Source organism: Scyliorhinus torazame, chromosome 27, assembly GCF_047496885.1.
Source record: "Scyliorhinus torazame isolate Kashiwa2021f chromosome 27, sScyTor2.1, whole genome shotgun sequence".
In the NCBI taxonomy this organism is placed as follows: Eukaryota; Metazoa; Chordata; class Chondrichthyes; order Carcharhiniformes; family Scyliorhinidae; genus Scyliorhinus; species Scyliorhinus torazame.
This window is the reverse complement of record NC_092733.1, coordinates 8343435-8364740: the sequence shown is the minus strand read 5'-3', so window position 1 is coordinate 8364740 and position 21306 is coordinate 8343435. Positions and strand designations below refer to the sequence as shown.

The 21306-nt window shown below is 50.8% G+C and overlaps 1 protein-coding gene across 1 annotated transcript in view; it reads left to right on the top strand.

Annotated features, from left to right (window-relative positions):
• dcaf15 (DDB1 and CUL4 associated factor 15) overlaps window positions 1–20380 on the top strand; it is a 38852-nt gene extending 18472 nt beyond the window's left edge. Inside the window, exons 11-13 of the mRNA XM_072490900.1 lie at window positions 11496–11600; window positions 11717–11832; window positions 19600–20380. Coding sequence (XP_072347001.1) covers window positions 11496–11600; window positions 11717–11832; window positions 19600–19655 — 277 coding nt within the window. The 3' untranslated portion in view covers window positions 19656–20380. The remainder of the gene's footprint in view (window positions 1–11495; window positions 11601–11716; window positions 11833–19599) is intronic.
• Window positions 20381–21306: the final 926 nt, after the last annotated feature.

Below are 21306 nucleotides of genomic sequence, written 5' to 3'. Positions count from 1 at the left end.
TACACATTTCACTACCCTGGCAAATATGGCATTTGCTCCATTCAGGGACTTCATTGGTAGGTTGACACACTGACCTTTCAGCTCGAGGATCTAGATCCAGTACACACTGATGAGATGTAAGTTTTCTTGATCTTGTTGCTTCTCGGGATACAATGTGAAATAAATTTGGTAAGCTTAAGTCCATTTGATAGAGGTTCTTGCCTCTAGGCGTAGAGCAAGAGAGAATCCAACCATTGCCCCTTGACCTTCAATCTCATTACCATCGCTGAATCCTCCACTGTCAACATCCTGGGAGTTGTTGAAACCCACCCAGGTCAATGGTAAAATCTCAGTTTGGCATTGGTGGCACTGTGATTAGCACTGCTGCCTCACAGCTCCAGGGACCCAGGTTCAATTCCGGCCTCAGGTGAATGTGTACAGTTTGCACTTTCTCCCCGTGTGTGCGTGGGTTTCCTCCGGTTGCTCCGGGTTCCTCGCACAGTCCAAAGATGTGCAGGTTAGGTGGATTGGCCATGATAAATTGCCCTTAGCATCCAGAAGGTTAGGTGGGGTAACAAGAATTATTTTTTAAAAAGTTTCTTATTGGCATTTCTCATATATTTATAAACAGTTGTATATATACACATCACATTTCTCCCGCCTGCGCTAATTCCCTTTATTATACAGAGGTTTCGTTTGTCCTTCGTTCAGCTGACCCTTTGTGCATTTCATTGCCCTCTGGATCGGTCTATGGTTCCTCCCCCTTCCCCGTTCTTCTCTCCCCCCCCCCCCGGCGGGGTTACGCAGTCTTTTGGTAACTCATCTATCTTGGTGTTTTTAAAAAAAAAATTCTTAGTAGGTTACTCCTCGTTGCTGGCCTCGAACAGGTTTTGGAACAGACCGACAAACTGCCCCCAAGTATCCAGGAAGCCTTCCTCTGACCCTCGGGTGCCGTATTTAATCTTCTCCAGGTGGAGAAATTCCGAGAGGTCAGCGAGCCAGTCTGCAGCTGTGGGTGGTGCTGCCGATCGGCAGCCGAGCTGGATTCTCCGGCGTGCGATTAGGGAAGCGAAAGCAAGGGCGTTGGCCCCCTTCCCCATGTGTAGCTCTGGCTGCTCCGATACCCCGAGGATTGCCACTATTGGCCATGGCTTCACCCTCACCCCCACAACCTTAGACATTGCCTCGGAGAAGGACGTCCAGAACCCGGCAAGCTTGGGGCAAGCTGGGCCCCTCTGGCACTGTTCACATTTGTCATCCACCCAGGGGGAAGAACCTGCTCATTCGGGTTCTGGTCAGGTGTGCTCTGTGCCCCACTTTGAGCTGCATTAGGCTTAGCCTTGCGCAGGAGGAGGTGGAGCTCACCCTGCTCAGTGCTTCGCTCCAGAGTCCCCATCCTACCTCAGAGCAAGTGTTTTATTTGGAGGTGTCTCATTTCCTGTCCTTTTGCTAGCCTCCACTTCCTCGTCAGTTCGTCCAGTGTCGCCAGTCTGTGCCCAACGTAGAAGTCCCCGACCGTCAATGTGCCCCCGTCCCGCCTCCATCTTTTGAAGGTGGTATCTAGCATGGCTGGGGGAATCTGTGATTGCCGCAGATGGGGGCCATGGGGGCCATTTTAGTTATCCCGAAGTGTTGTCTGAGCTGGGTCCATGTTATCAGCGTGGCCGCTACCACTGGGCTTGTGTATCTTGTTGAGGGGGATGGGAGTGCTGCTGTAGCCAGGGCCCGGAGGGTCGTTCCTTTACAGGAAGCCTCCTCCACCTGTACCCAATCTGTGCCCCCCCCCCCCCCCCCCCCCAAACACACACACACACACACACACACAAACGCCATGTCTACGTTTTGGAAAAAGGCCTTGGGGATGAAGATCGGGATGGATCTAAACAGGAAGAGGAACCTTGGCAGTACGTTCATCTTGACCGTCTGCACTCTCCCCGCCAGGGAGAGTGGGAGTGAGCCCCACCTTTGATGGTCTCTTACTTCCTCCACCAGGCTGGTCAGGTTCTACTTGTGGATCTGTGTCCAGTCTCTGGCTATCTGCATCCCCAGGTAGCGGAATCTGTTCTGGGCTGTTTTGAACGGGACCCCCTCCAGCTCTCTACCTCCCCCGTTTGGGTTCATTGGGAATGCCTCGCTTTTGCCCAGGTTAAGTTTGTAGCCCGAGACGGTTCCAAACTCTTTCAGCATTTGCAGTATTGCCTTCAGTCCCTCCTGTGGCTTTGAGACATAGAGGAGCAGGTCACCTGCATAGAGTGAGACTCTGTGCTCTCTGTCTCCTCTCCGGATTCCCTTCCAGCTTTTTGCGTCCCCCAGGCCTATCGCCAGGGGTTCGATGGCTAGCGCGAACAAGAGTGGGGACAGGGGGCAGCCCTGTCTTGTTCCTCTCTGTAGCTGGAAGTATTTAGAGATGGTGGTGTTAGTTCGGACGCTCGCTTTGGGAGCGTTGTACAGGAGCCTCACCCAGGCGATGAACCCTGCTCCTAGCCCAAACCGTTCCAGTACCTCAAGGGGGTATTTCCATTCAACTCTGTCGAAGGCCTTTTCTGCGTCCAGGGAGACGATCACCTCTGGTGTTCTCTCCCCAGAGGGGGTCATTATTACGTTCAGCAGCCGCCTGATGTTCGCTGTGAGCTGCCTACCCTTGACAAAGCCGGTTTGGTCCTCTGCGACCACCTCGGGTGCACAGCCCTCCAGCCTTTTGGCCAGGACGTTTGCGAGTATTTTCGCATCCACGTTCAGCAGTGAAATGGGTCTGTATGATCCGCATTCTGTCAGGTCTTTATCTTTTTCGGGTATCAGTGAAATTGTGGCCTGTGCTAGCGTTGGGGGCAGGATGCCCCTTGCCAGTGAGTCCGCGAACATTTCCCTTAGGTGTGGGGCCAGGACTGGTGCAAATTTTTTGTAGAAGTCCATCGGGAACCCATCGGGTCCCGGTGCCTTCCCCGCTTGCATGGAGCTGATGCTCTCCATGATTTCTCCCAGGTCTATTGGTGCTTCCAGCTCCGTCCGTCTGTCTTTCCCACAACTGGTAGTTCCAGTCCGTCTAGGAACTGTTTCATCCCCGCATCCCCGTTGGGGGGGCTCGGAGGTGTACAGTCCCCGGTAGAAGGTCTCAAATGCTCGATTGACCTCCTTTGATTCTGTTACCAGTCTGCCTCTGCTATCCTTTACCTGCGCTATTTCCCTCGTGGCTGCCTGCTTTCTCAGCTGGTGAGCCAATAGGCGGCCAGCCTTATCTCTGTGTTCGTAGAAGGTCCCCGTGTCTGACGGAGTTGGTACACTGCTTTCCTAGTGGGTAGCAGGTTCAACTCCATTTGCAGCTTTTTTTCTCTCCGCCAGCAGCTCTACGCTTGGGGCCTCGGAGTATTTTCTGTCGACTTCCAGGATGGAATCCACCAGTTGTTGCCTGGCTACCCCCTCTTCCCTATCTCTGCTTGCCTTGTAGGCTATGATCTCTCTAATCACGGCCTTCTGTGCCTCCCAGAACGTGCAAGGTGAGACCTCCCCGTTTTGGTTGTTACTCACGTAGTCGCCTATGGCCCGTGATGTTTTCTGACGGAAGGCCTTGTTGGCCAGGATGTCCGTGTCCAGCCTCCATGTGGGGCGCTGGGCACGGCCTGTCTCCAAACTCACATCCATATAGTGTGGAGTGTGGTCAGAGATAACGATCACGGAGTACTCCGTTCCTGTGATCCCTGGAAGCACCGATTTCCCCACTGCAAAGAAGTCGATACTGGTGTATACCTTGTGTACTTGTGAGAAGTATGGAAATTCCTTCTCTCCCGGGTGCAGGAACCTCCATGTGTCCACCGCCCCCATCTGCTCCATAAATGCTAGTTCCCTAGCCATGCCAGTCTTTTTCCCTGCTCTGGGGTTTGATCGGTCGGTCAGTGGGTCCTGGACACAGTTGAAGTCGCCTCCCATGATCAGTCGGTGTGTGTCAAGGTCGGGGATTTCTGCCATGGTCTTTATGAGTTCTGTGTCGTCCCAGTTGGGAGCGTACACATTTACGAATACGACAGGTGCCCCTTCCAGGACACCGCTGACCGTGACGTATCTTCCCCTGGGGTCCATAACTGTCTTGGTTTCCGTAAACCTTGTCCTGTTACTAATTAATATTGCTACCCCCCTAGCCCTCATCCCGTAGCTTGAGTGGTATGTCTGTCCCACCCAGCCCTTCCTTACCAACCGTCGGTCCTTCTCCCTCAGGTGCGTCTCTTGTAGGTAGATTATGTCTGCTTTTAGGCTTCTTAGGTGGGTGAAGACTCTGGATCTTTTGACCGGGCCGTTGAGTCCCCTTACGTTCCAGGTAACAATCCTGGTGGGGGGGGTTTCTGACCCCCCGGTCCTGCGGGGTCACCCATACTTACCTGGTGGATGCGCCCCTGCCCTCCGGGGTTTCCCTTTGTTAGGGGGCCGTACAAAATGGCCGCGGTCACCGCTCTCACCATGAGGTCGGGCCCCAGGGCTCCGGGGTTTCCTTTTGTCCAGGCCATGGCCGCCAGCTGTGTGTACGTCACGTGGCTGCGCCCCTGCACTCCAGGGTCTCCCTTCGTCCTGAAGCCCTCCCGAGTGGCTGTTTGTGGCACCATCTTGGTACCTCGCCCTGCTCCATGCCTGCCGAGGCCTGTGTTCATGCTGCTTATCTACCTCACCCTTCCCTTTGCTCCTCTTTTGTTATGCGCTCTCCCCCCGACTCCTCCCCCCGACTCCCCCCCCCCCCCCCCCCCCCCAGTCCTTGTTCCTCTGTCTCCCCCCCCCTGTGTTCTTCCCCCTGTTGCTGATTTTCTCCTTGGTTCAATTGCTCTGTTTTATTACCTTTGCTCTCGAGTCGCCAGGTATCTTTATGATACCGCCACGAGGTTCAAGTCCGAGTAATGATCAATAACCCAATACACCGATTGATAAGATTCAAATCAAAGCACATTTATTATACACAGTAATCGCTACTCATGCACAAATTCTACGTCTAAGCTACTTCTACAAATAACAGGCCTATACTTAACTTCGGACTGGCCCACCAGGTCAGGGGAACAAATGGCCTTTCGTTCGTGTTCTGAGTCTGCGGGATTCGAAGTTGGTACGGATTGGTAGCTAGGAGCGCCTATCTCGTAGCGAGCGTTGAATTAAGACTTACGTCAGTCGACGATCACTGCACCAGTCACGGTCAATGTTGGTTCGTGTTGCTGGGTGACCCGGGCAGGAAGAAGAGAGCGATCTGAACTTGGGGCTCAACTCTTATAGTCCCCAGGGGCTTCCTGCCTTTCGGGGCGGACCCTGTACCTGGTCCCAAGTGATTGGAATTTGTCTCAATCGCTTGGTTCGATTTTCTCCAATACTGGAGCGGTTCCCTGATCGATGGGCGGTCTTGAGGTGGTCGTTCACCTCCTTTGTGTTGGCTCCTGTTGGCGCCGAAGAGTCTGGCTTTGCTTTGTGTGTCCAAAATGTTACTTATTGTTCCCAGGGATTGCTCATCAGTATGCAGATGGCTGCTTCTTTGTTATGCTGATGGTCGCTGGTATCGATGTTGTTTGGCTTTTGCAGAGGTAAATACACAGCAAACCTGCAGCTGCTGGTTTCTGTCTATGTTGGCTGACTTTCCCATCAGCCTTTGCCGTTTGCCATTTTAAATCGGGAGTTGGCCAATTTAGGTGGCTACACCCCCCTTCTGCCCTGCCCCCCCTCTTCTCTTTGTGCCAGGCGCTCCCTCTCCCCTGGGAAGCGCGCTGCCGCCCTCCTTTCTTCCTGCCCTCCCGTGTTAGCCCTCCTCGCTAGCACGGTGGCCCCCCTCCCAGACTTGCCCTGCTCGGGTCCTGTTTCAGGGGCTGGTTTAGCTCACTGGGCTAAATCGCTGGCTTTTAAAGCAGACCAAGGCAGGCCAGCAGCACGGTTCAATTCCCGTACCAGCCTCCCCGAACAGGCGCCGGAATGTGGCGACTAGGGGCTTTTCACAGTAACTTAATTGAAGCCTACTCGTGACAATAAGCGATTTTCATTTCATTTTACCTTCCTTTTGCTAGCCCTTGTCTCGCCCCCCCCCCCCCATCCGCCCTTTTCACCCTCATTCACCTTGCTTCGCTTCTCCCCCCCCCCCCCCCCCCCATTGCATTGAGAGGTGGAACGAGCCCGGGAACGAGTCAGCACAGTCCCGCACAGTGCACCAAACACGTGTACAGTCCGTGATCGTATTGTCTGTTTGCGGTCTGCCCCCTGCTCTTTGTTCCGATTCTTCCTTTCTTTTCCATCCCGTCGCTTTCATGATGGTCGTTGTGGCTGTCCCTCCCCCAGTTTGTTCGCTCTAACGAACTCCTCCTGGGGTGTTAAAAAGCAGCTCCGTCCCCTCAAATGTTACCCAGAGTTTGGCCGGGAATAACATCCCAAATTTCACATTACTTTTGTAGAGTGCTGATTTGGCCCTGTTGAATTCAGCCCTTCTTTTGGCCAGGTCCGCCCCAATGTCCTGGTACACCCTTATGGTCTTCCCTTCCCACGTGCTCGCTTTCGTCTGCCGGGCCCACATTAGGATTTTTTCCCTGTCTTGGAACCTGTGCAACTTCACAATAATCGTTCTGGGCTGCTCCCCGGCTTTGGGCCTGGGTCGGAGCAACTTGTGTGCCCTTTCGATTTCTGGGGGGTTTGGAAACTTCTCCCATCCCACTAGCTTGCCCAGCACTTGGGTGACATAGCCTGTTGGTTCTCTGCCCTCCATCCTCTCTGGCAGACCCACTGTTTTAACATTCTGCCGCCTGGACCTATTTTCCTGGTCCTCCACTTTCCCTCTGAGGCTCCCCTGGGTCGTTGCTAGCCTTTTCACCTCGGTTTCCTGAGTTACCATCCTGTCGCTCTGGTCCGAGGCAGCCCTCTCCAACTCCTGAATAGTTTTCTCCTGCACCTCCACCTTCCTTTCCAGGCCGTTGATGGTTCGCTGCATTTTTTCTGTTGTCTCCGCCAGCATCTTCTTCATTGTGTGGAGCTCCGTCCTGAGTGCCTCCCTCATGGCGTTTATCTCCGTTTTCAGCACGCTTCTCCATTCCTCCCCCTGTGCGGGGGGGTTGTATGGTCGCTGCGCCCTGTTCCTGCTCCGCTGCTCGGCTCGCCAGCTTTTCCGCTTCCTGATTCGCCTGAACCTCCGCCTCGCCCCGTGGGGTCGTCTTTCCTGGGTTTTGGTGCGAAAAAGAAATTTTTTTTTTTTTTTTTTTGTTTCTCCCCCCAAAGAAACCCCCGCCCGCCCCCCCCCCAAGGGTTTTCTTCTCCTTTTAAAAACAATTTTTTTTTAATATAAAAAGGGATTTTCTTTTTTCTTTTGAAATTTTTTTTTCCCCTTTAAAAAAAGTTTTTCGGTTTTTTTTAATTTGCAGGAGAGGAACAAGGAAGGTTGAATTAAAAAATTCTTATTTTGTTCTTGTGATCCTCTCCGTGCTCCGACTTTCCGGCCGTTTCTGAGCGATCCCCACTCCTCCTCCACGTGCAGCTCACCGGGACCAGTCTCCAGCTCCGTGGAACGGAGCTTTGGTGCCTGGGCAGGGCCAAATTCGCGGGGCCTAAAGGATTGAAAATTCCCCGGGAAAACCACCCCTCAAAAAAGCCGCGATTTTGTGGCTGTGTGGGAGCATCTTTGCTGCAGCCGCTCCGTTCGCGATCGCCGCTGGAAGTCAGCCAATGTCGGTAACAAGAATTCTTCATGCTGGGATGGGTGGCGTGAGTTGGGAAATTGTTCTTGTCCCAGTACAATCACCCTGATTAGCACAAATATTCTGCCGTCTTTTGCCGAGACCTTTTTAAGCATGTCTAGGGTTTAAAACACTTTGTCACTCATGTTTTAGCCTATTCCCTCAAATGTGTAACTGGGGTTGTGGAACAATGTGTATATTTGTATGTGTGCATGTGTATACACCTGTGTGTGTGTGTGTGTGTGTGTGTACACCTGTGTGTGTGTGTGTGTGTATACACCTGTGTGTGTGCGTGTGTACACCCGTGAGTGTGTGTGTACACCCGTGAGTGTGTGTGTACACCTGTGTGCGTATATGAGTAGACAAATACTGTTCCCCTCTCTCACTATTCATAGAGCTTTACAGGCAGGAGATGACACTGTGTGTCTGCTGACAATCGAGCACCTATCTATTCTAATCCCATTTTTTAGCACTTGGTTCATTGCCTTGTATGCGCATCTAAATGCTTCTTAAATGTTGTGAAGGTTCCCGCCTCCACCACCCTTTCAGGCAGCAAGTTCCAGATTCCCACCACCCTCTGGGCGAAAAGGTTTGTCCTCAAACCCCCTCTAAACCTCCCGCCCCTATGACCCCTGGTTCTTGACCTCTACTAGTATTATAGAATTTACAATGCAGAAGGAGGCCATTCAGCCCATCAAGTCTGCACCGGTCCTTTGAAAGAGCACCCTACTCAAGCGTATACCTCCACCCTATCCTCGAAACCCAGTAACCCCACCTAACCTTTTTGGACATCGAAGGGCAATTTAACGTGGCCAATGCACCTAACCACATCTTTGGACTGTGGGAGGAAACCGGAACACCCGGGGGAAACCCACGCAGACATGGGGAGAAAGTGCAAACTCCACACAGACATCACCCGAGGCCAGAATTGAACCTGGGACCCTGGAGCTGTGAGGCAGCAGTGCTAACCACTGTGTTTCTTCCTATCCACCTATGTCCTTCATAATTTTGTACACCTCAATCAGGTCCTCTCTCAGCCTTCTCTGCTGTAAGGAAAACAATCCCAGCCTAACCAGCCTCTCTCTGCAGCTGAAACACTCCAGCCCAGGCGACATCCTGGTGAATCTCCACCCTTTCTCGTGCAATCACATCCTTCCTATAATATGGTGACCAGAACTGCACACACTACTCCAGCTGGGGCCTAACCAGCATTTTATACAGCTCCATCATAACCTCCCTACTCTTGATGCGGCCTTCTTACGATGTGCTCCCTGCAGCTACTCCACATGATCAATACTGAGTCATAAAAATGAGTTAAAACTGCAGAGAGCGGTAGAGTTAGGACTTGTTCAAGTTCAGACATGTTTACCATAGGAACTCCATGCGGATGGTAAACTCTGCCACAATACTACAGACTGCAGAAAATGAGGATACCTCTGTGCTGTAAACACAACCAGCTTTCACAAAATACCTTTAACACCATAAAACACCTGAGTACATATCACAGAAGCTTCCTCAAACAAAATTTGACACCAAGTCAAATGGAAGATTTCGAATAGGCGACCGAAACTTGAACAGAGGTAGATTTTAAAGGAGCATCTCTGAGCAGGTGGAGAGGTTTAGAGATTCCAGATCGTGGGGCCCAGGCAGCTGAAGGCACAGCCACAATGGTGTGGGGTGATAACATTCGGGGTTGTGCAAGAGGCCGGAACTTGAGGAGTGCAGAGAGCTCAAGAGTTAAGGATTGGAGGAGGTTCCGGGCAAGAGGCTGCGCGTTTAGTCCGGGTTTGAAAATCCCCCACCTTCTGCACAAAATCACAGCTATTTTTGCGAATAAGAATAGATGGAGATGCTGTGATTTATTTAAACACCTGATGACTCTGAAGTGTGAGAGTTCTGTAGTGAAAAATAGATCATTTGACCCCTTAAGCCTATTTTCACAGACCATTGTTGCCTTTTCTGTGGCTCTGCTGTAACTATGGCAATCAGTGAGGTTGCCCTCCTTTCTTTTGATATCTATATTCTAATGCTCAGAGCCGCCAGGTATCGAATGATACCACCACAAGGTTCAACCGGCTATCGATCAAAGAGCCAAACACCAGTTAGTTAGTACAAGGTAAAGGGTACTTTATTTACACACAATTAATCATGCAACATAAACACTACTAGTTAACTACAACTATTGACGAAGACAACCTGTACTTAACTTCGGGCACCCGGCTTAGGTCAGGAACAGTGGCCGCTGTTCGATTCTGGATCTACCGAGTCTGTAGGAGTAACTGCTGCTCAGCTGGGCTCATCCGTCTGTAGCGAGCGTTGAACTTGGACTTGCTTCTGCGATTGGAAACAGACGTAGCCGGGGCGCCAGGTCCAAGAGAGACTGAACACATGGGGGACTCTCTTCTTATGCTTGGGGGTTTTTGCGCTCTTTTGGGCGGTCCTTCAGTTTGGACCCCACTAATTGGGTGATCCCCAATCACTATGTTCGATTTCTAACCAATAAATGGGCGGGTCCCTGGATGGCTGGGCGTGTCCCAAGCGGTCACTGACCCTGTTGTTTATGCTTCCCTAGAACAGGGAGTGGCGCCAAAATGTCTGGGACTGTACCGGTCGCTCGAGTACCAATCTTTTGTCTTGTTGGAGATGGGCCATCAAATGCTAACCGGCCCATCAAAATGCTAATTGGTCGGAGTTTCGATACCGTCTGGACTCCTCATTCGCAAATATACATTTCAGGCTCTGAGCCTGCCTGAATCTTGCTTTGTCCATTTTACCCGCTATGCTCTGCGTGTTTCTCTGTCCCTGGTTGTAAGAGGCCATCCCAGATGGCTACACCATGCAATCTGTACTGCTTCCATTTCGTCAGTGAAGGAAAGTCCCACAGAAATATTCTCTGGGCCTCAAAAGAATATTGAGTAGAATCTTACAGCACAGAAAGTGGTCACTTGGCCTATCTTGCCTGTGCTGGCTCTTCGAAGGAGCTATCCAATTAGTTCTGCCCCTCTGCTCTTTCCCCATAACCCTGTCATTTGGTCCCCTTTGAGTATACATCTCTCCAATTGCCTTTATGAAAGTTGTTATTGAATCTGATTCCACCAGCCTATTAGCGAGTGAGTTCCAGAACTCTACAATAAATCCAGGTCTACAATAGGGCTGCACGGTAGCACATTGGTTAGCACTGTGGTTTCACAGCACCAGGGCCCCAGGTTCGATTCCTGGCTTGGGTCGCTGTCTGTGCGGAGTCTGCACGTTCTTCCTGTGTCTGTGTGGGTTTCCTCCGGGTGCTCCGGTTTCCTCCCACAGTCCAAAGACGTGCAGGTTAGGTGGATTGGACATAATAAATTGCCCTTAGTGTCCAAAAAGGTTAGGAGGGGTTATTGGGTTACGGGGATAGGGTGGAAGTGAGGGTTTAAGTGGGTCGGTGCAGACTCCATGGGCCGAATGGCCTCCTTCTGCACTGTATGTTCTATGTCTCTAAACATAGCAACTGAGAGCAGGAGTAGGCCGTTCAGCCCATCGAGCCTGCATCCCCATTGTGTGACTGATTGATCCTCTAACTCAGTACCATACTCCCACCCTCTCCCCAGGCCTCTTGGCCCCTTCTAGTGTCTGGAAATGTATTTCTTTCATAAATATATTCAGTGACTTGACCTCCGCAGCGTTCTGTGGTAGAGAATTCCACATGTTCACCACCACCTGAGTGAAGAAACTTATCCTTAACGCAGTCCTAAATGGCCTACCTACTTGTTTAATGATGTGAGCATGACTCCTTATAACCAACCTGCCAGTGTTAGTAAGCTGTGGTGTGTGACTGAAGTACTTTTAACTTTATTATTGATTTTTCAGACCTCGGACCTATCACACATGTTTGAAGGGCACATGGAACCTAAATACTGGCATCTTCGCAACTGTGGGAGTTGGTGACTTAACCGCTGTACAGGGACAAACCAGGTAAGTCCAGTGGTGCGTTTTTCCATGAACATCTTGCACAAGGAATGGAAAATAGGCTAATGTTTCTCTCTATCTCTCTCTCTCTCTCTCTCTCTCTCTCAAATCCTCCATTACAGTGGCAGCGTTTGGAGTACCTTCCGTAAAAGCTGTGTTGATATTGCAATGAGGTGGCTGGTTCCTGAAAGTACCTTCCGCAACGTCAACAGGATGACAAATGAAGCCCTGCATAAAGGTGCGCGTTAATTCTTGAGGGTGTACTGGCCCTAGCCTGCACGTAAACGTATTGTGGCACAGTGGTGCGTGCGATCTAACCTAGGGCCATTTGCAGCCTGCCTTCTCCCGTGTCATCCACTAGACACATGATTCCAGAGGTCTCGAGGCCAGTTCGATTCATAGTTTGCCTGCCTGTGGGATATTGTCTGATGTGACGTGCACTGCTGTCCCTCACTCTCTGACTCGACAAATCAAAGGAGTTGAGGGAGAGCTGGTAGGAGTTCTTTCTCCGCGTTTTCCCACACAGACCATTTTCCCTTTGGGGAATTGGTGGAACGATTCCCGAGCTGATAATCATCCCGTTGAACCGTGTTATGCCCGCTTCTTCCGTGGCCAACAAGTACTGGCGTTGGACTTGAACCCGGAGCTTCTGGTCCAGAGATGGGGATGCTGCCCACTGTGCTACAATACCTTCTGTTCTAGTAGGAGTGAAGGAGCTGCAGTTAAAATTGAAAACACTGGGCATGTAGCTTTCATTTTACTCCTCCCTTGAACAAGTACCTGGTCTACACTTGTAGCTGCTGCTAGTGGCATCAAGAAACCAGGAGCCTTCCGTGGGAAACCTCTTTTGCACGCCCAAGCTCTGTCACTCTGTGCTGCACTCGATTGTGATATTCCTCAGCCAGCTTCCCATAAACAAGATTTATTCAGTTAGTGGCCTTGGGCGTAAAGCTGGCGAGCAACGTACAGAATTTGAGTAGCCACCCACCCGACGTTTTTCAGATTTCTGCATTCGTGTCCTGCTCGCTGTCTTCAATAGACGAGCGCCACAGAGCGGGCGGGGTTTGTGGCTGGATGATCGTGTGGCACTTCAGAATGTTAGAGGCCTGTGTTAAACCACATCCAGTAGCTAATGACTACATAACCATTCTGTTTGTGCTGGTTTTTCAATCTCGCTGGCTGCCAATGAGCAAGTGCCTGCCTCATTGTTTCAGATTTGATTTGACAGGTTCTGTATTGAAACCCCAGCCTTAGAACCAAGTTGAACAGGATAGGAGACTGATAAAGAAGGTAAAAGCACATGGGATCCAGGGTAACGCGGCAAGTTGGATCCAAAACTGGCTTATTGATAGGGAGACAGAGGGTGGTGGTAGGAGGCTGTTTGTGTGACTAACGATATGGTTGAGAACGTGGGGGGGATGATTATTAAGTTTGGAATGGTGCGAAGATCGGAAGGGTGGTTAATAGTGAGGAAGAAGGTCATGGATTGCAGCAAGATGTAGACGGGTTGATCAGATGGGCAGATCGGTGGCAGATGGGATTCAACCCTGAAAAGTGATGCACTTTGGAAGAAGACAAGGGAAGCATCAATGAATGGCAGGACACTAGGAGGAACAGAGGGATCTTGGGGTGCTTGTCCACAGATCCCTGAAGGTGACAGGACAGGTTAATAGGGTAGTTAAGGAACATGGGACACTTGCCGTTCTCAGTCAGGGCATTGATTATAAGAGCGGGGAGGTTATGTTGGAGCTGGACAAAACTTTAGCTATGGTCACACCTGGATTACTGTTACCGGTCTGGTCACCTCACTATAGGAAGGATGTGATTGCACTGGAGATGGTGCGGAGGCGATTCACCAGGATGTTGCCTGGGACCGAGCATTTGAGCTGTGAGGAGAGGCTGGATAGGCTCAGGTTCTTTTCTTTAGAACATAGAAGGCTGAGGAGGAACCTGATTGAGGTGTGTAAAATTATAAAGGGTATGGACAGGGTGGATAGGAAGCAGTTGTTCACCTTAGTTTTTAAAAAAATATTTTATTGAAAATTTTTGGTCAACCAACACAGTACATTGTGCATCCTTTACACAATATTATAACAACACAAATAACAATGACCTATTTTATGAACAGAAAATGAATAAATAACAAAAATGAAAACTAACCCTAATTGGCAACTGCCTTATCACAAGTAACACTCTCCAAAAATATAATTTAACAGTCCAATATATAATTATCTGTAGCAACGACCTATACATATTATACAGTATATATTAACAACCCTGAGAGTCCTTCTGGTTCTCCCCCCTCCCGATCCTGGGCTGCTGCTGCTGCCTTCTTTTTTCCATTCCATCTATCTTTCTGCGAGGTATTCGACGAACGGTTGCCACCGCCTGGTGAACCCTTGAGCCGACCCCCTTAGGACGAACTTAATCCGCTCTAGCTTTATAAACCCTGCCATGTCATTTATCCAGGTCTCCACCCCCGGGGGCTTGGCTTCTTTCCACATTAGCAATATCCTACGCCGGGCTACTAGGGACGCAAAGGCCAAAACATCGGCCTCTCTCGCCTCCTGCACTCCCGGCTCTTGTGCAACCCCAAATATAGCCAACCCCCAGCTTGGTTCGACCCGGACCCCTACTACTTTTGAAAGCACCTTTGTCACCCCCATCCAAAACCCCTGTAGTGCCGGGCATGACCAAAACATATGGGTATGTTTCGCTGGGCTTCTCGAGCACCTCGCACACCTATCCTCCACCCCAAAAAATTTACTGAGCCGTGCTCCAGTCATATGCGCCCTGTGTAATACCTTAAACTGAATCAGGCTTAGCCTGGCACACGAGGACGACGAGTTTACCCTCCTTAGGGCATCTGCCCACAGCCCCTCCTCGATCTCCTCCCCCAGCTCTTCTTCCCATTTCCCTTTTAGTTCATCTACCATAGTCTCCCCTTCGTCCCTCATTTCCCTATATATATCTGACACCTTACCATCCCCCACCCATGTCTTTGAGATCACTCTGTCCTGCACCTCTTGTGTCGGGAGCTGCGGGAATTCCCTCACCTGTTGCCTCGCAAAAGCCCTCAGTTGCATATACCTGAATGCATTCCCTTGGGGCAACCCAGATTTCTCGGTCAGCGCTCCCAGACTCGCGAACTTCCCATCCACAAACAGATCTTTCAGTTGCGTTATTCCTGCTCTTTGCCACATTCCATATCCCCCATCCATTCCCCCCGGGGCAAACCTATGGTTGTTTCTTATCGGGGACCCCCCCCCAAGGCTCCAGTCTTTCCCCTATGCTGTCTCCACTGTCCCCAAATCTTCAGTGTAGCCACCACCACCGGGCTTGTGGTGTAGTTCCTCGGTGAGAACGGCAATGGGGCTGTCACCATAGCCTGTAGGCTAGTCCCCCTACAGGACGCCCTCTCTAATCTCTTCCACGCCGCTCCCTCCTCCTCTCCCATCCACTTACTCACCATTGAAATATTAGCGACCCAATAATACTCACTTAGGCTCGGTAGTGCCAGCCCCCCCCTATCCCTGCTACGCTGTAAGAATCCCTTCCTCACTCTCGGGGTCTTCCCGGCCCACACAAAACCCATGATGCTCTTTTCGATCCTTTTTAAAAAAGCCTTCGTGATCACCACCGGGAGACACTGAAACACAAAGAGGAATCTCGGGAGGACCACCATCTTAACCGCCTGCACCCTCCCTCCCAGTGACAGGGATACCATATCCCATCTCTTGAAATCCTCCTCCATTTGTTCCACCAACCGCGTTAAATTTAACCTATGCAATGTGCCCCAATTCTTGGCTATCTGGATCCCCAGGTAACGAAAGTCCCTTGTTACCTTCCTCAACGGTAGGTCCTCTATTTCTCTACTCTGCTCCCCTGGGTGCACCACAAACAACTCACTTTTCCCCATGTTCAATTTATACCCTGAAAAATCCCCAAACTCCCCAAGTATCCGCATTATTTCTGGCATCCCCTCCGCCGGGTCTGCCACATATAGTAACAAATCGTCCGCATACAAAGATACCCGGTGTTCTTCTCCTCCTCTAAGTACTCCCCTCCACTTCTTGGAACCCCTCAACGCTATCGCCAGGGGCTCAATCGCCAGTGCAAACAATAATGGGGACAGAGGGCATCCCTGCCTTGTCCCTCTATGGAGCCGAAAATATGCAGATCCCCGTCCATTCGTGACCACGCTCGCCATCGGGGCCCTATACAACAGCTGCACCCATCTAACGTACCCCTCTCCAAAACGAAATCTCCTCAACACCTCCCACAAATAATCCCACTCCACTCTATCAAATGCTTTCTCGGCATCCATCGCCACTACTATCTCCGTTTCCCCCGCTGGTGGGGGCATCATCATTACCCCTAACAGCCTCCGTATATTCGTGTTCAGCTGTCTCCCCTTCACAAACCCAGTTTGGTCCTCGTGGACCACCCCCGGGACACATTCCTCTATTCTCATTGCCATTACCTTGGCCAGGATCTTGGCATCTACATTTAGGAGGGAAATAGGTCTATAGGACCTGCATTGTAGCGGGTCCTTTTCCTTCTTTAAGAGAAGCGATATCGTTGCTTCAGACATAGTCGGGGGCAGTTGTCCCCTTTCCTTTGCCTCATTAAAGGTCCTCGTCAATACCGGGGCGAGCAAGTCCACATATTTTCTATAGAATTCGACTGGGAATCCATCCGGTCCCGGGGCCTTTCCCGCCTGCATGCTCCTAATTCCTTTCACCACTTCTTCTACCTCGATCTGTGCTCCCAGTCCCACCCTTTCCTGCTCTTCCACCTTGGGAAATTCCAGCCGATCCAAAAAGCCCATCATTCTCTCCCTCCCATCCGGGGGTTGAGCTTCATATAATTTTTTATAAAATGTCTTGAACACTCCATTCACTCTCTCCGCTCCCCGCTCCATCTCTCCTTCCTCATCCCTCACTCCCCCTATTTCCCTCGCTGCTCCCCTTTTCCTCAATTGGTGTGCCAGCAACCTGCTCGCCTTCTCCCCATATTCGTACTGTACACCCTGTGCCTTCCTCCATTGTGCCTCTGCAGTGCCCGTAGTCAGCAAGTCAAATTCTACATGTAGCCTTTGCCTTTCCCTGTACAGTCCCTCCTCCGGTGCTTCCGCATATTGTCTGTCCACCTTCAAAAGTTCTTGCAGCAACCGCTCCCGTTCCTTACTCTCCTGCTTCCCTTTATGTACCCTTATTGATATCAGCTCCTCTCTAACCACCACCTTCAGCGCCTCCCAGACCCACTCCCACCTGGACCTCCCCGTTATCATTGAGTTCCAAGTACTTTTCAATGCACCCCCTCACCCTTAGACACACCCCCTCATCTGCCGTTAGTCCCATGTCCATTCTCCAGGGTGGGCGCCCTCCTGTTTCCTCCCCTAGCTCCAAGTCTACCCAGTGTGGAGCGTGATCCGAAATGGCTATAGCCGTATACTCCGTTCCCCTCACCTTCGGGATCCACGCCCTTTATAGCACAAAAAAGTCTATTCGCGAGTAGACTTTATGGACATAGGAGAAAAACGAGAACTCCTTACTCCTAGGTCTGCTAAATCTCCACGGGTCTACACCTCCCATCTGCTCCATAAAATCTTTAAGTACCTTGGCTGCTGCCGGCCTCCTTCCAGTCCTGGACTTCGACCTATCCAGCCCTGGTTCCAACACAGTATTAAAATCTCCCCCCATTATCAGCTTTCCCATCTCTAGGTCCGGAATGCGTCCTAGCATCCGCCTCATAAAATTGGCATCATCCCAGTTCGGGGCATACACGTTTACCAAAACCACCGTCTCCCCCTGTAGTTTGCCACACACCATCACGTATCTGCCCCCGTTATCCGCCACTATAGTCTTTGCCTCGAACATTACCCGCTTCCCCACTAATATGGCCACCCCCCTGTTTTTCGCATCTAGCCCCGAATGGAACACCTGCCCCACCCATCCTTTGCGTAGCCTAACCTGGTCTATCAGTTTCAGGTGCGTTTCCTGTAACATAACCACATCTGCCTTAAGTTTCTTAAGGTGTGCGAGTACCCGTGCCCTCGTTATCGGCCCGTTCAGCCCTCTCACGTTCCACGTGATCAGCCGGGTTGGGGGGCTTCCTACCCCCCCCCCCTCCCCTTGTCGATTAGCCATCCCCTTTTTCCAGCTCCTCACCCGGTTCCCACGCAGCTGTATCTCCCCCAGGCGGTGCCCCCCCGCCCATCCCCTCCCATACCAGCTCCCCCCTCTCCCCACCAGCAGCAACCCAGTAATTCCCCCCCCCCCCCCCCCCCGGCTAGATCCCCCGCTAGCATAATTACTCCCCCCATGTTGCTCCCAGAAGTCAGCAAACTCTGGCCGACCTCGGCTTCCCCCCGTGACCTCGGCTCGCACCGTGCGACGCCCCCTCCTTCCTGCTTCTCTATTCCCGCCATGATTATCATAGCGCAGGAACCAAGCCCGCGCTTCTCCCTTGGCCCCGCCCCCAATGGCCAACGCCCCATCTCCTCCACCTCCCCTCCTCCCCCCATCACCACCTGTGGAAGAGAGAAAAGTTACCACTTCGCAGGATTAGTACATAAAACTCCTCTTTCCCCCCTTTTTAACCCCCCTCTTCGCCCCCCACATTCGCCCCACCACTTTGTTCAAACGTTCTTTTTAATAACCCGCTCATTCCAGTTTTTCTTCCACAATAAAAGTCCACGCTTCATCCGCCGTCTCAAAGTAGTGGTGCCTTCTTCGATATGTGACCCACAGTCTTGCCGGTTGCAGCATTCCAAATTTTATCTTCTTTTTATGAAGCACCGCCTTGGCCCGATTAAAGCTCGCCCTCCTTCTCGCCACCTCCGCACTCCAGTCTTGATAAACGCGGATCACCGCGTTCTCCCATTTACTGCTCCGAGTTTTCTTTGCCCATCTAAGGACCATTTCTTTATCCTTAAAACGGAGGAATCTCACCACTATGGCTCTGGGAATTTCTCCTGCTCTCGGTCCTCGCGCCATCACTCGGTATGTTCCCTCCACCTCCAACGGACCCGCCGGGGCCTCCGCTCCCATTAACGAGTGCAGCATCGTGCTCACATATGCCCCGACGTCCGCTCCCTCCACACCTTCAGGAAGACCAAGAATCCTCAGGTTGTTCCTCCTTGCATTGTTCTCCAGTGCCTCCAACCTTTCCACACATCGTTTCTGATGTGCCTCATGCATCTCCGTCTTCACCACCAGGACCTGTATGTCGTCCTCATTCTCGGCTGCCTTTGCCTTCACGACCCGAAGCTCCCGCTCCTGGGTCTTTTGTTCCTCCTTTAGCCCTTCGATCGCCTGTAGTATCGGGGCCAACAGCTCTTTCTTCATTTCCTTTTTGAGCTCTTCCACACAGCATTTCAAGAACTCTTGTTGTTCAGGGCCCCATGTTAAACTGCCACCTTCCGACGCCATCTTGGTTTCTGCTTGCCTTCCTTGCCGCTGTTCTAAAGGATCCACTGCAATCCGGCCACTTTCTCCTCCTTTTTTCATCCGTATCCAGGGGGGATTCCCTTCTGGTTTACCGCACAGTGTTTTTAGCCGTCAAAATTGCCGTTGGGGCTCCTATCAAGAGCCCAAAAGTCTGTTTCACCGGGAGCTGCCGAAACGTGCGACTCAGCTGGTCATCGCCGCACCCGGAAGTCCTTGTTCACCTTAGTTGAATGGGGCATAATTTTACGATGAGGGGCAGGAGGTTTCGAGGGGATTTGAGGAAATATCTTTTCACCCAGAGAGTGATGGGAGTCTGGGACCCACCGCCTGGGAGGGGAGCAGAGGCAGGAAATCTCACAACCTTTAAAAAGTATGTGGGTGAGCACTGAAATGTCCTAACACTCAAGGCTATGGGCCAAGTGCTGGAAAATAGGAAGAGTGTGGATTTAGTGTAGTTTTGTCAGTGCGGACTCGATGGGCCGAAGGGCCTCTTGTGTATGGTATGACTCTATGACCATGGTGATTTAATATAAATGTTGGCTTTTCTCTAGGTCGCTCGCTGAAGCGCCTGGCGGACAGTGGGCGTAGCATGTGGATTGTTCTGTAGCAGTGACTATTGCTGTCGTCCATTTCACCAACAATCTTTTTGAAAAGGGAAGAACGAAGACCCGAGTTTCAAAGTCAGCCGCAATTAGCATTGATGGTTTAAGAAGTTTAGATTTTTTAAAGCAGCTACCTCTTTGTTCAGTTTTATTTTCTCAATCATTCCTTCTCGGGCCGAACAATAAGGCCAGGTCCTTTGCGGTTTAAAAAAAAAAAATAGAACTTTGTGAAAGTTTAAAAAAGAATCTTCCAAGATATCGAATATTTTTCTGTTTGTTTGAGGGTGACAAATATCTCAACTACTGCCATCCCCCCCACCCCCCATACCAAAGTTTTGGTATCTGCATTACCTCAGCATCTAATTTAGGACTTAGTTTGTGTTATGTGAATGTCTTTGAGAGACTCCAGGCCACTTGACTGAAGAGTGTTGATCTTTTATTAAACTGTAGTTTATGTCATATTTAACACTATTTAGGGTCTAGTTTGAAGGTGTAAAGAGCTGGTTACATTCCTTCGTTAAATCTGACCAGGGACAGTATCTGTCACTGCAGGCCATGCAGACTCTGCACAGCGAGGTGAGCATTCCCCCTCAGTGAAATGAATCCTGCGGTAATTCTCAGCTTGGACAGAATCGCAGCTACTGAGCGGTGAAACTGTATTCCGTGTTAATGCTGTTACTGGGTATGAATGTGTTCCTTCCTGTGAATTTCAATAAAATATGGAGAGAAACTTAGTGTGGGTGGTGTTCTTTTGGAGCTTTTAACAGTGAACATCCACGCCGGCCTAATTGAAAGCATCATGTGCTAACTGTTGGTGTCGCAACAAATCTACGTCATGGCTGCTTCGTGCTGTTTACGTTCAGGCGAGCCTCCTCCCACCCATCTTCACCTCAACCTATCAATATATCCTTCTCTTCCTTTCTACCATGTGCGCTTATCCGGCTTCCCCCTTATTCACCTCAACTACCGTCTGTGGCAGAGTTCCATATTCTCACCATTCTCCGTGCAACAAAGTTTCTCCTGAATCCTTATTGGATTATTAGTGACTATTTTAATGGTCTGGTCTGGTCTCTCCTGCAAGTGGAAATATCTTCTCCACGTCTAAATCCTGAAATATGTGCAGCGCTGTCTCGCCTCATGGAGCAGTCTGACTGATACTGGACCCCTAATTCTCCCCTGGGGAGCTGACTTGCTTTAATAGCTCACTGGAAAACAGGTGAGCTTGGATTTGGTAGCAGTGCCTCACAAACTAGCATGGTGAGCACTCAACCAAATTTGAGACGCAACACCACCATTCTGATTGTAACAAATGGACCCACCATTAAATGGTCTGACCAGCTGGAGGTTTAGGGCTTCAGCAGCAGCTACTTATGGCCTCCACAGCTGTTGTCATTCAGTCCCATTTCCTCACCCCCTTTAGACGGGATGTCAGGGCAGTACAATCGGCACGTCTGTGTATCTGTTCAGACTGAGTTTAAAAAGCAGCAGAGAAAGTCCAGGTAAAAGCAAATTACTGCGGAGGCCGGGATCTGAAACAGAAAATAGTGGACAAACGCAGCAGGTCTGACAGCATCTGTGGAGAGAGAAGGGAGTCCAGGAATAAGGCAACATTCCCACTCTGTGAACGAAACAAAACAGTTGTTTAGAAATATATAT